The 13,939-nt window shown below is 41.4% G+C and overlaps 1 protein-coding gene across 2 annotated transcripts in view; it reads left to right on the forward strand.

The window, feature by feature from the left end:
• The first annotated feature begins 769 nt into the window (after positions 1-769).
• grb10b (growth factor receptor-bound protein 10b) overlaps positions 770-13,939 on the forward strand; it is a 38,542-nt gene continuing 25,372 nt past the window's right edge. The window contains exons 1-3 of one of the 2 annotated variants that reach the window (XM_005743141.1): positions 770-864; positions 7,880-8,162; positions 10,053-10,197. In XM_005743141.1, coding sequence (XP_005743198.1) covers positions 7,915-8,162; positions 10,053-10,197 — 393 coding nt within the window. In that variant the 5' untranslated portion in view covers positions 770-864; positions 7,880-7,914. The remainder of the gene's footprint in view (positions 865-7,879; positions 8,163-10,052; positions 10,198-13,939) is intronic. The other variant, XM_005743140.1, reaches the window with a different exon arrangement.

A 13,939-nucleotide genomic window follows, 5' to 3' on the forward strand; every position in this document is an offset into this window, starting at 1 on the left:
GTTTATGCTATATGTGGTGTCATTTTACATTCGCAGTGTAGGGAGAGTAGAGAATGAGTTGGCTCAGGTTTTCTGAAGGCTTTGTAACTGAGGTTTGTTTTCCGTTGGTTATTTCCATTTATAGCTTTTACTTCCCCTAAAATGTTCTTAGGAAAAAAAGCTGTTTCTGTTTAGTTATAGCTTCGCCTTTTAAAGTGCAGCTCTGCAGGAAAAATGATTTCCAGAAATGGAATATACTATTCAAAATGATATATGCGTTCATGTATAATCACCGGTTCCTATCAGTGGTTGTTTCTGTTGCTTATTTTGACAGTAGACCAGGACAAACGACCCTAACACTGGCACTTTAGAGGTCCTCGTGTTGTGGTTTCACATGGAAATGATGGCCACCATAAGATTATTCTACATGCTTGTGAGAAAGGCATATTTAGCTGGTTGCAGTTTGCAAACTCTGCGCCAGATGCCACTAATTCCTACACATCGGTCCTTTACGTGATCGAACAAGTTTCAACAAGAACGTGCTCCACCATGTGGGCGTTCAGTTCCACAGCATGAATGGTTAATTTAAAAATAAATGAATGAAAGGGGAGAGAAAACAAACAAAATTTGCATTCAGCTGACATTTAAAGGGGTAATATACTGGTGATTTTAAATGTTGATCATGTTTAGATAATGCATGTTTACATTGGCTACTGTAACAAAGTTCTAAGCAACTCTTTATTATTTGTTTTGTTTTTTTTCTGTCTTCTTGCTTCTCTCTCCCTCAGCAGGAAAATATAGACCGGTCTTCCAATCACAGACAGACTGATCTCATTGGTCCAAGATTTCAGCAACCGGCCAATCAGAGTTCTCCTAACCATCAAGGTTGGTCTTTTTTGTTTTGTTTTTTTACCTGATTGCACACTTAAAATGTCTAGTCTTGAGCATGTTTTGGAGCTTGTCATTTAAGACTGCATGCTATTTAAAATATACATAAAATAAAATACACATCAAACATTTTTCCATTGCCATTGTGTTCGCGTGTTGGTTTTGGGGGTGTGATATATATTTGGGTCTCTTCCGCTGTCAACACTTGAGCTGTTCAAAGGATGATGTGCATGGACGCAGGGTGCTATTATAATTACACTGTCTATGGAATTGTGCCATACAGGGCTCATCCATGACAATCGGAGCATGAGATTTAAACACAATATTGGCTCAGCATGGGAGGTAAGGGTGGGGAGTCTGTGAGGACTCAACCAGTGAATTAGAACGCTTGTCGCTGGCATGGGAAATAAATGGAGCAGAAATTACATTGTCATTTTTCAGGATCATCTGGGATAGAGGGAACTGAGGACTGGAGAGGCACATGAATGGAGAGCAGTGTCACTAGGCGATATTTTTGTTTACACACTCGGAATATCTCTTTGTCATGCTTATTTTACACAGTTTCATACATTGGACGACAAATTATTACAAGAGCTCATTCAAGCACTTTAACACTCGATTGGTACATCTGGATTTTTAGTCGAATCACTGTACTTGCTGACATTGTTAAGCTTGTTTTCAAATAACTATCCACTTTTATCCTTTTTAGCCCATTAAAGTCACAAGTATTCACAAATGAAACAGTACAGCTTTGTTGGACAATGGCCTTTATCGAATCATTTGCAAGCCAGTATTTGATTTGATGAAATAGGAGCTGCTCTGGATGATGTTCTCAACATGCAGCTGTGCTAACCACATTAGGTTATAATTAATTTAGTGTGGAGTTGAGTGTTTTGCACAGCTTATGTTGGTCCAAGTGCGTAACCAGAAAACTGACAAGACCACATTGTCCAGTACCTTAGCATGCCACGTGAGTCATCTCGTGTCAAGGGCTCAGAGTGTGCTAATTCCTTCTGCCTCTGTTGTTTTTCTCCATGTTCGCGTCAGTTATTTCTCTGGTATAACGGAGCTTAATGACAGCATGTGTTTTGACACAGCAAGTTTTTTGTGTGTTCTGATGTATCTCTGACAATAAGGAAAATCGGCATCTTTACAATCTGAATTCTTGGGTGTTATCTCATATTTTGGAATTGTTCTGACATCGTTCTCTCCTTATGAAGGCAAAAAAAGACCCATATTGTCTAACACATCTTAAACGTCTTCTGTCATAAATACACTTTGCCGACTGCAAGATGAAATCCTCTGAATGTGACTATGTAAAGGTTATTTAATAGTAGCAGTATTTATTGGCCTTTTTGAATCCAGTGAATGTAGCAAAATGCCATCTGCCACAAGTGTAAGATGTTTGAGTCCCACATCTCTCCACTGTCGCACCTCAGACCCTCACTGGTAAACATGGATGTGACCATTGTTCCTGGTGGTGGTGGGGGCATATCTGTGATGGGTATGCAGCTGCTAGGCAACAAATCCCATCAATGCTACCAATGCAACCAATGCAGTTCAGTAATCTGATGGCGTGGCTCCTCAAGGGGTCAACCAGTCAAGATCTCAGGCTGGAAATGAAGGTCCTAGCTCTTCAAGTTATGCTTGGTATTTTTAAGGAGGATGTGACAGACGCACCATTTTAACTAACAGCATTTCACCCAGTTCATGTGAAATTCATTCTTAGGTCCTGTATGTATTATGCCTAAGCTCTGACACTTTGGCTTCCCACAGAGATATGTCAAGGTCATCCCAGCAGGGGAGTGACAATGCTAACTTCTCACTTAAGGGGAAGCTAGTGGGTGGAGGTTTGAAATGCTTTTAGCAAGAGCTACATCAGTGTGGCAGCTGCAAAGCTTTTGGGTTTGGGCTTTTGTGTGCAGGCATGCAGCAAAGAACAAGGGTGAATACTTGGTCAGACCCCAAACATTGAGAAGGTGTGTTTGGACGTGTATAGCAGTGTGAGAAGATTTGTGAGAGTGTAACAAGGGATATTATATTATAATTGGCCCTGTGAACCATATAACTCTGTGGCAAGCCTAACACTATTGAGAGATTAACAGTGGTCAGCCAGCTGATAGACCATCATCCCTCTAGCCAGATCTGCGCTGTTAATTATCACTCTAAGCAATTTCACCCACTTTTCCTTTTACATATAATTCCCACTCAGATGTGTTTCTGATCCTCTGTTCACTCCTGTATTTTCTTTCCTTCAGTTCTTGTCCAATCTTCCCCCTCCTCCTCCTCTCCTCCAGTTTCATTCAGACCCTATCCCACACTCCCTCCAAATCAGGAGGCTTGGCCCTCAGTGGGTGTTGTCACCGGAGGTATTGTACTCCCCAGTGCAGAGCCACGCTTAACAGTTCAGACTTGGCCCGTCTATACTCCCCCAATCTCTTTGAATGTAAACCCCTCTGCTGGGCTCGTATTCAAATGCTGTTTGTCCCTCAGTACATCTTTTGTGTGTGTGTGTGTGTGTGTGTGTGCAGTTGATGTACTGTATATGTATATATTCCCCCTTCTTTAGGGTTGCGGCCCTTTTTGTTTTCTTAACTAGCAGGAATGAATAAAAGATGAAAAGGCAGCATTCCTGGAGAGCCATACGTGTCTGCCATCATCGCAATAGTCTTGCTTTTGTCCACGTCGCTCTCTCGCTAATGATCCAAAATATTCAAAACGGATTTCATGCAGATTTTTGTCAGGTCCAACTAGTTCAGTGTGTTCTGACTGTATTTGGCGTGGCTCAAACAATAGAGGGTGCTTGGGCTATTTTTACCCCTAATTTAACCTGTTATGGGTCCTATGAAGAGGAGGGAGGGCAGTAAAGATGTCAGAGGAGGAGGGGAGGGAATGAATTCCACTCATGGGAGAAGTGAAACGATGAGTAAATGAGAACAGTAATATCCGTGTTGGTGTTGGAGCGGTCGAGGCTTTATATTTGGATCTGACTTCTCCAGTGGAGTTTAGGCCGAGTTCTTTAAAAAGAAAAGGGGAAAGGATTTGGTTATTATGAATAAACCAAAAATATACTTATCAAATATGACAGTTAAAGCAATTTGCTCAAATGGAGCTTAAATAGTGACCCAGTGCTCTTCAAATGTAGAAGAAAAGCACAGTAACTGAACCACCTCCACGTGGATGCACAGTCTCTAAGATGATAGGATCCAGGATAATCGCACCTCTTAAAGGACTAATTTAGCGGAAGGATTAAGTAATGAGGTACTTGTTACCTGTGCTCATATCCATTTACCGCTCAGTATTAGGACTAATTTCTGCCGCTAGTGATTTCCTTCCTACCCATTCTGTTGTGTGATCCCTGTTGCATTTGTAAATACTTCCTGTGAGGAACAGATGAGGCTGAGTCAGAGCCTGTAGCTGTAAGATTTTTAACAGAGATGCCTCTCGGGTGAATACAGCTTTAAATAAATCCTGCTATCTGTTGGTTCTTTCAATCTGTTTTGCTCTGTAAACTTTGCGCATGGTGGTGAATAGGAGTGCAGCAACTGTGTAATGGCTTTCACAGCGAGGTTCAGTGTTGTTTTAAAGCTCCATGCCTACAACAAGGCTCATAACATGGTAGTGATGCTGTACATTAAGCATATGCATCAGAGCTGCTACTTGTCTCTTTCTTTCCTCCCTGTTTTGAGTCTAAAGCTGCAGCTATGTGTGCTTCCTGCTGCACGAGCTGCTGTGATATTTTATTAGTATATTATAATTTCTGTAATATAGTGAGAGCACATGTGAGGATAGATATAAAGGTTTGTGTCATTTCTCGTGGCTGCCAAAGCCAAGTATCACGTGTAGCTTCTGTTTTCTGGGCTGTGTCCAACGACGAACAATGATAGGCTGCTTCCCTCTCCAGATCTTCAGAGTTTAAATCCTGTGCATGTGTGCGTGCCTGCCTGCATGCCTTCTGTGTCATCAGTCTGTCTGCCTCACGCCACGGAGCATGACGCATATCTTTGTTTGTGCGATTGTGACATGCATTGGTGATTGCGATCATATGACTGATAATGACGCACAAGTCTTCCATAGCTGCAAGAGTTAATGGGTGGTGTTTCTTTGTATGCTGACAGTTCCCCAGAAGCCATACTAGGTCGGGTACATGCTCTCCCTACCTTGAGGGTCATGTCGCATCTCTGAAGAATAAAAAGGATAAAAGTAATTTTTGAAATTTGGTCTTACATTTCATGTAGATTTTCTAAACTTTTAGATATATGTAGATTTCCTTTTTTAAACAACAGGTGCAGCATGCAGGTCGTGGTGCTCTGTTCGATATTACAACTGTGTTGTCTGTCCTTAGTCCTGTGTTTAGCCCCGTATGCACCCTGGATCCTGTGGCATATAGGTCTTTAGCTCTCTAGGCTATCTATAAGTAGCTGCTGCAGCTTATCTGTCACTATTTATACCTGCAGATTAAGCGCCAGCAGTTCAGACACCTGTGGTGCACCTTCCTTACATTTTGTTTTAAGGAAAAGGTCCTCAAAGGCGACACAAAAGTTTTAGCAGGTAGCTATAGCTAGAGGCAGAGCCATGCCTTTGCATGTAGATGTTTGCGTGAAGATACTGACTCACTAACCTGTGACGCCTCTTGTTGTTTAATCCCTCCTTCTTCTTTTTTTTTTTCTCCCTTTTTTTTTTCCCAGAAGAGGGAAAAAGTGGCATTTCCAAAAGAAAAATGGCCCATTGCCAGACTGGTGCTCACTTTGAGGCCAGTGCTTTTAAAACTACATTAGTCAGATTACAGTTTTCCAATGTAAGCTTTCTGACGAGTCATGGGATTTTTACCTGTGATATGACACCTGCATGATCCAGCTGTCAGGTGTGCTGCACTCTGAGTCAGCAGGGACAGTACGTGAGGCATGTGGGGCTCATTTGAATTCTGACAGCAGGCTGGTGTCTGTTAAAGTTACAATGTAGTATTAATTTACATTCATTAGATTAGTATTTTTTTTTTTCTCAAGTATACTGGGTATAGCCTAAGGTTTTGTGGATGCAGGAGGCGGCTGGTGCTAACAAAGCATCTGTATTACTTTCCATTTCATTTAGACTTACCAATTAGTTACTAACAGAACTATAATCTAAAGCTGACGTGTGCATATTCATAAATGAGCATAGATGTATAATCCATCCACATAAGATTTTTCACAAAGGGCATCTTCACTGCTGAACAAGAAACTAACAACCTCAGTGCTTCCTAATCCCAAAAGTCTTCTGGTCCTGTGTTCAAGGGATGCAAATTTAATGTAGTTTTTGAAAAATGTTTGTTTTCAGGAGTCTCAAAGCTCCTTTCCTCATCCAATTAGTTTGTCTCCCTCTAGTGGTTTGCATTTGTGCAACAGCACGGTTGGGATCTCTACAGAGACCTTATGATAAATTCATGGGATAATTTCTTTTTCATAATGGAGAATTATTAATCACAAGCAGAATCACAGCTGCGGATTGTAATTTAAAAAGAGCAAAGTTGGGCTGTCAGTTTACCCAGATGCTCAAACTTTCACAGCATGGAGCAATTAGACGAGTTTCCCTTCAGCTGAGCTCACGTCAGGCTTTGATAAAACATGCTCCTGGAGTCGGTTGAAAAATTCACTTCATGAATTTAAATGTGCCTGGAGGTTTTCGCGAGGACTTTGAAGATAGACACCTTCTGAGAAGAATTTCACATCTTTCTTTTAAAGACATTTAAAAGCTGAGTGTTTGAAAGCTGCCCTGAATGCAGAGCAGATGCTTGCAGTGCGGTGCCTTTACATTGAACCCCAACGGTTGGAGCTGAAAAGTGTCATGGGCAGGTTTGTGCTTGTACCTGATCTCCCTGGAGATTTGGCTCACAGGGCATTACGGTGTATTCAGTCGAGATGTTAAGATATTCCTGCTGATTGAGCACTCTGGCAAAACTGGCAACAAATCTGTGCGCGTGTCTGCGTGGGCGCTTGTGTGTTGTGCATTTTCTTTCTTTTTTTCTTTTACCTTGAGTTACTAGTGCAAAGGTTCAAATCCAGGCCACAGCTAGATGAGAAACTGAAAGGGGAAAGTGGCTGAATACCCAGGGACTTAATCATTTTACTGTGTTTTAAAATAAGAATCAGTCCTATAAGTCTGCAGCACTCGCACCCCCAACCCCACTGTGTTGTTGCACTTACAGGATACCTATTATGCTGATTTTCACCTTTAGATTTTTAGGTATTTGGGCACTTGAGTTGTCTGTATGAACTTTTTGAACATGGTTTCACAGCAGCTGCTCTATTGGCTGGAGCGAGTTTCAGCTGACGGTCACAGTTGCCGATCTTTTAAAGTGGGGAAAAGTATCCATAGATGCCAAAATTGTTTCTACCAGGCTGTGAACATGCTTTTAAATGCTAAAGTTGGACATTTTAACACTGAGTTTATGGGGGCTGACTTTTTATTTTTAATATTTATTTTGAAGTCTCCTCTAAAGGAACTGTTTTTTGTTTTTGTTTTTTTTTTTTTGTTTTTAACTGCGTTGGCTGTTTTAGCTCCTATCACTTCAAGGCCCCCACCCTGTAAACAAGTATACGGTTTAAAAAAAGGAATACAGAAAAGGAGTGGACTGGTACTCATATAGTACTTTTTAAGTTAAGCACTCAAAATTCTGTAACTAAGCACTTTAAACCTACCTCACACACTAATGAACGCACAGAGGCAAGATGCTGAACTCAGCCAGGGTTTGAACCACCACCTACCTTCTGAGTGGTAGATGATCCACTCTACCTCCTGAGCCTACAGAAGAGCTTGGACCGATCTAAAACATATGACCTTGGCCCACAGTGCAAATTTCACATACACGTTATTTGAAACCTCAAATTTAATATGCGCACTGGTTCCCTTTGGTGTTTGTCGATTTGTTGTAGTTCTTTTCATTACACAAGCAGTTCATGCTGTTACTTTACAGGAGCTCATGTCAGGTTAATGCTAACTCACAGATTTGTTCTGCCATATCTGTGTCTTTTAGAGGATGATGTCGACTTAGAGGCCCTGGTGAATGAAATGGACTCTTCACTGGAGAGCCTGTACTCGTGCAGCGGTCCACAGACAGAATCGACTCCTCTGCTGCACAACGGACAGACCTCGACGTCACACAGCCACCACCATCAAGCACATCAACACAACCAGCCACGGCAGGGACAGCACTCACACGGGATAAGCCACATCTCCCCAGAGCCGCCCTCCTCGTCTTCAGACTCGCCTCAAACCGGCCTCCGACGGTCACAGCCGATGCACATCAATGCTGTCAGGTAGCTGCTCAACTACTTTCATCTCCTCCAGTTATGAGCTTTCTTTTTTTTTTTTTTTTTTTGCTTGATGTGATAGTAAACGTAACTTTCAGTGTTAGAGTATGGGTTTAAAGTACGGACTGGAGGAAACCTATAAAGAGAATCTATTATGCTGCCCCCCTCAATTCTACGTGGCCAAAGTTTCAAATTAGGTCAGTGTAAGTCGTTGTAATCTTCATAAGCCAAAGGCTCAAGCTTCAGACTGTTCTAAATATTTGGTTTTCCACAGTGACGGCAGAAGCAGAAACTCCATGTACCTCCTGTTCAAAACTTTTGTGTGTGAGGCACAGCCAATCAGATCAGAGTTGGCTTTACAGAAGGGGAGAGGGTGCTAAAAATGCTTGTTTGAGGCAGTAGATGAACTGAGGGGCTTTAGTAAGTACCAGGATAAGAGGAGTAAGCATGCTCTTAGTCTGTGATGTGTGCAAAGTAACTTGGTAGTATTCAAAGTTAAATGTGGAGCTGGATGGGAGTTCAGGCTCCATTTAATCTGAGACATTAGGTTTCAGTATATGTTACACCATCTTTGGGCATCTCATTCATCCTCTGTTAACTGTCAAGACATGTGCAATCATCGCCCTAAAATAAGTAAATTTAAAAAAATGCTAAAAACAACAGGGCTATAACTGCTCGTGCACCCACAGAATCAGCAAAAGTGTGGTAGTAACTTCAGCCACAAACTTCTTTCAGCCTCGTATTATGCGTTTGCCACATGCGTAGCCGCACAGCAAGACTTCAAACCCTTTTTTTTCTCTTCAAATTTCAAAAGAGAATTTTCACTGTACACCATCATCCCTCCACACCCACTCGATAATTGAGCATAACGGTTCCTCCTGGCTCCCGATCTGTAACCCCTGTATGACCCGTTCCTCCCTTTCACTCCTCTTTTACATCAGCCTGCGAAGGCGAGAAGAAGATTCTCATTTATTTAAGTACCATGTGCATATGTCTCTTTCAAATTAAACCGTGCTAACCCGCATCCTCCTCGAGGCTGCACTCATACACGTTGGGAGAATAGAAGTATAGCTGCGTGCATGCACCGCAGAGCTGGTGTCAGCGCCCATTACTCGCCTTTGGACTATGTGACAATAACACAGGAGGGGAGCATCAGGTAATGGAGTATTCTGTCTTATGAGCGCTCTTTTTCAAATGCACAGAAGCAGGCCCTGAAGTTCTTATTATTCAGGACTGACCTCTAGATAACCCTGTTCTCTGGCTCAGATGGGACGACATCAAAAGGCCCGTTCCCTTTTGAACTCGCTGGGTTCTTCGGAGCGACAGAGCTCGACTGAGGAAGAGAAACGGAGGCTAAGCAGTCTTCCACACATTTGTTTATTTGTAGTTATTAAGCTGGGATTCCACAAACAGACTTGCCAATTTAAAAAATACTGAAAGTAATGGTTGATTGGCTGTCCGATAATAATTTGAGTCTTACACTGCATGTGCCAAATTTATGTATTTAAAAAAGAGAAATCTGCTTTAAAGCGATGTCTTGATTCGTCATTGATGTATTATTAATTGGAAAAAATTAACTAGCTGGCTGGGGTGGCTCTGTGATTTCCACTTGCTTCGAGACTGTTCATTACGAGCAGATCAGACAGAAACGGGCATGAGGCTGAATACTGTACAGCAGAACTTGATTAATTCTAGCCGCCTTTCCTGCACGTATTTCACAGCTGTCAGCAGCTCTGTTTTAAAGTTTGCTTCTAAAAAGGCTGTTCCAGGTCATGGACTTGGACTAAAGTTTGTTTTTGGTTTTTTGTAACCATAATAATAAACATAAGCTTAAACCAAAAGAGATGCTCTGTTCATCAAACCACTTTACACGTCTTTATCCGCCTCTTTCTTCAGGAGATTGCAGGAGCAGGAGCAGCAGCTGAGGACGTCATCTCTCCCGGCCATCCCCAACCCTTTCCCTGAGCTCTGCAGTCCAGCTAGCTCACCTGTCCTCAGTCCTGGGTCTCTACCACCTGGGGAACCTTCCTCGGGCAAATATGTAAGTAAAATTCACAAGTTGGGTTTTTTTTCGCCTCTTTTTCACCAGTTTCCGCCACTTAAAAAAAACAAACAAGTATCCATAACTCGAAGTTTCGAAATATTTTGTTGAAATTTCGACTTATTAACTCGAAATTTGGAGAAACATAACTCAAAATTTCGAGTTACTTTTCTCGAGTTAGCTCTGCCAATCATTAAGCTACGTGAATTTTCTTGTTACCCGGAAGCATATGGCGCAGAGTAACGCGCACTCAAAACCGCATCGCAACAAATTGGCGCTTTCGTGTGCACGTTTGCTGATAGCGACGTCATGTGATTCAGCTAATAACACAAGGATTTCATTATGTTTGAAGCCACGCTGAAAATACTCAGCAATCTGTGGATTCATGACTGGATAGACTGACTGGTAGCTTAGCTGTAGCATTTGTAGCTCAGGGCTTCAGCTTCCGGGTAACAAGGAAATGACGTCATTCACGTAGATTACTGATTGGCAGCGCTAACTCGAAATTTCAAGTTATGGATCTTTATTTATTTTTAAATTTTTTTTGTGGCGGAAACGGGCTTCCATACTTTACATGTTAATCTCTTTGCGTTTGGATGTGTTGGATCAAAAACATTTTTTGTCTTATTGTTTGGGAGAACATGGAAGACTTTTTTTCCCCTCTTGAAGAACTGGATGTGACACATTCACAGACCCTTGATTTATTTTCATGTTGTTGACTGAAGCACATTCGACTCAAAGTGCTGTATTTGTTTTGAAGGATGCAGATTTTAAATATTGTGAATCATCTGTATGCTAGCCATGTCAAACATTTGGGAAAGTCTCCTGGCCCCGTGTTTTGCTCGTCTGAGGCATGTTTATTGCTTGCATGTGATGACACTGTACTGTACAGTGCACATGTTTTCAAGAGGGTTTGCGGCTCGATTTAAGGAAAATAGTGAGATGTGGACTGGAAGCGTTTGTGTGCGTGTGTGTTTGTTTGTGAGCATGTGTACCTGCACACATGGCTGAATGTTGGCATGTGTGTTTGTTATGTGCTGACAAAGATTTAGGGACTCTTCTGTCTGTTCCTGGAAGCTGGAGTCTCTCTATTAACAAGGTTAATGATCTTCATATGGAACCAGCCAACACTGGTTACAGTAACATAGCAGTTTACAGTAATATGGGGGTGGACTATTTCTCATAAATACTCTGGCTGCAGCTCCTGCCTGTTCTGGTACGAGATCACAGACTCTAGTTCCAGCTGAGTCGTTCTGAGCCCTCCCTCAAAAAACAAAAGTTGTGTGGAAACGTTCTGAGCTTGAAATCCTAGATGTGCCATAAATCCAGGTACCTTGTGAGGCAGCTGGATTCTCATGAGATCTGCAAGATTACGTCTTGCCCAGTGTGTAGCATATGTGCTTGTGAGTGAACCACAGTTGAGTTCCCTGGCATCCACGGCTGTGGTTTTGTTTTGTTTTTCTTTTTTGTCTTTTTTTAAATTTTTTTTTTGTCTTTTTTTGGTGTGACGACAGTCAAAAAGGAAACAAGCTGGACTGGTGTATACTGCGCTCTAGCATCAGCTATAGCAGAGTTTCTCTGTTTTTGGAATAGACAAACAAAAAAAGTGTCTTTCCCATAACTGGTTTTGAAAGAAGTTGCATTTATCGTCTGTTTTCACTGATACATTTTATCTAATTAGTTTTAAATTATAAAAAAAAAGTTTTGTTTTATTTAATTTTTTTTTGGTCTGGCTTTTTCAAAACTGTTCCAGACACTGCTTGCCAAGCTCATCAGGTATCAAACACACCTTGGTAAATCATCGGTCATGCGGTTAAAAAGATTAATGTCTCACGAGGACTTTGAGTTTCAGATTAAATTGCTAACTGTGCAAACATTTTGTCTGTATGTTAGTAAAGCAGGCATATTGGGTAAATATTCGAAACCACTTTATTATAGTGGGTGACTCACTCTGCATGTGAATGTTTTTGATGTTTTTTGTTTTTAATTCCCACAGAGCGTGTTAAAAATACACATATTAAATTAAATATTCTATGCAGAGTGTAAAGTGCGGTCTTGGGGAATGTGGAGAGGAACTGGAGTTGTTACAAACCAACAGTTTCCACTAACATTGAAGCAGAGCTGCGGTGATGTGATGTGTTGTTTGTGCCGAGCATTGTAACAAGCAATGATTTAATAAAGCGGCAAAAGATGAAAGCCTGACTGATTATTAGACTTTTTTTGTATTTTATTTTAATTTTATTTTTTATTATTAGACTTTTAAGGCATAGACCAATATTTGGTGGTGTGTGTGGTTTTTTTGTTTTGTTTTTTTGTTTTTTTTCTCCTCCAATATTCAGATACATCTGGCAGCATTTAGTTTTTCCCAACACAGCTGGACATAAACTGGGCTGGGGTTGTCTTTGTAGGAGAGGAAATTGTTGAATGCCTCAGGTGGACAAACTCTATTTCCACACCCATAACATGGTTGAAGGGTCGTCTTTACTTTTAATCTTTTAAATTGTAATTTACCGACTGTAATTGCTGCTGTGATTCATTAGCAAATGGCTAATTACCAGCTGATGATATTGGCCCTATGATAAATCAGTCTGGCTCCTATTACTGTTGTTCTGTATATGACAACTCCAAGCTAACGTTTTGTTTACATCTTTCACGCGCTGTGTAAACATTTAATTTCATCATGCAGTGTTTGTCTTGTGAGACTGGTTTGATTTTAATTATGAGAGATCTGTTTGCCAGTCATAATTGAAGGTTAGCATGACGTGCTGAATCTCTGCTATACATATACTGAGACTGTAATAAACCTTGAACATACCCATAAAGATAAACAGCCCCCCCCACAAAAAAAAAAGACCAACAGGACCTTTTACAGGTTTTTTACGGATCGCCAAACTTTTACAAAGAAGAGCAACTATGGAAAATTTAACTCCTTTTGTGTGTTTACGGTGTACACACTTTTGTAAACATGCAAACGCGCTATGCATCCGTCCATGCATACGGGTATATTTGTTTTTTAGATACATGTGTGGCTGCATTCACATCCGCCTCTTTCTCTTTGTGAGTTCTGTAAACTATTTACAGCACTGGCACTGTCTATCCATTGTTGATAGCAATGGAAAGTATGTCTCATTGGAAATTTGATTCAACACCTTTCCACTAAAAACTCTCCCATGGAGCAATCTCATCTCACACCAGTGCCTAATAAGGGGGTCCAGTTTCGGAGACGATGGCACCGCTTTCTTGTGGTATAGTGGTTCAGATCCATAAAGAAGAAAGTGAGTTGTTTAGGTTTGACACGTAGGATGGTGAGCATGTAAATTATTGCACCTACTTTCTACTTTATCATTTAAACCATATGCGCCCTGTTGTGTGCCTTTTTTCTTCTTTCTGCCCTTTCTTCTGTCTTTGACATTGTCTCTGTGTACTCATCTGCATGTCCTCCAAATACTAAATTAAAGCAGCCAGTCTGCTGTGGAGAAGTCTCTGTTTAGTTTACAGAATTTTCCGACCTCCAGGCGTTTTCTGACAGACTCATACTTCTCTTTCTGGTCCTCCTTACTTCAGCCCTTGGCCTCCGTGCATGAGGATGTAGTGCAGGGCTGTCAGGAATCATTGGCCACGCAGTTTGACACAGCCATATGATTTGCAATTACCCACCCAGCCCCCAAAAGCCACCCCATCCCAACCCATTCCCGTTTTCCTCCACTTCTCAATTCTCAGCTCTCCTTTCACAGGCTTGGGG

Source organism: Pundamilia nyererei, unplaced genomic scaffold, assembly GCF_000239375.1.
Source record: "Pundamilia nyererei isolate P.nyererei 1_Seehausen unplaced genomic scaffold, PunNye1.0 scaffold00128, whole genome shotgun sequence".
Classification (NCBI taxonomy): Eukaryota; Metazoa; Chordata; class Actinopteri; order Cichliformes; family Cichlidae; genus Pundamilia; species Pundamilia nyererei.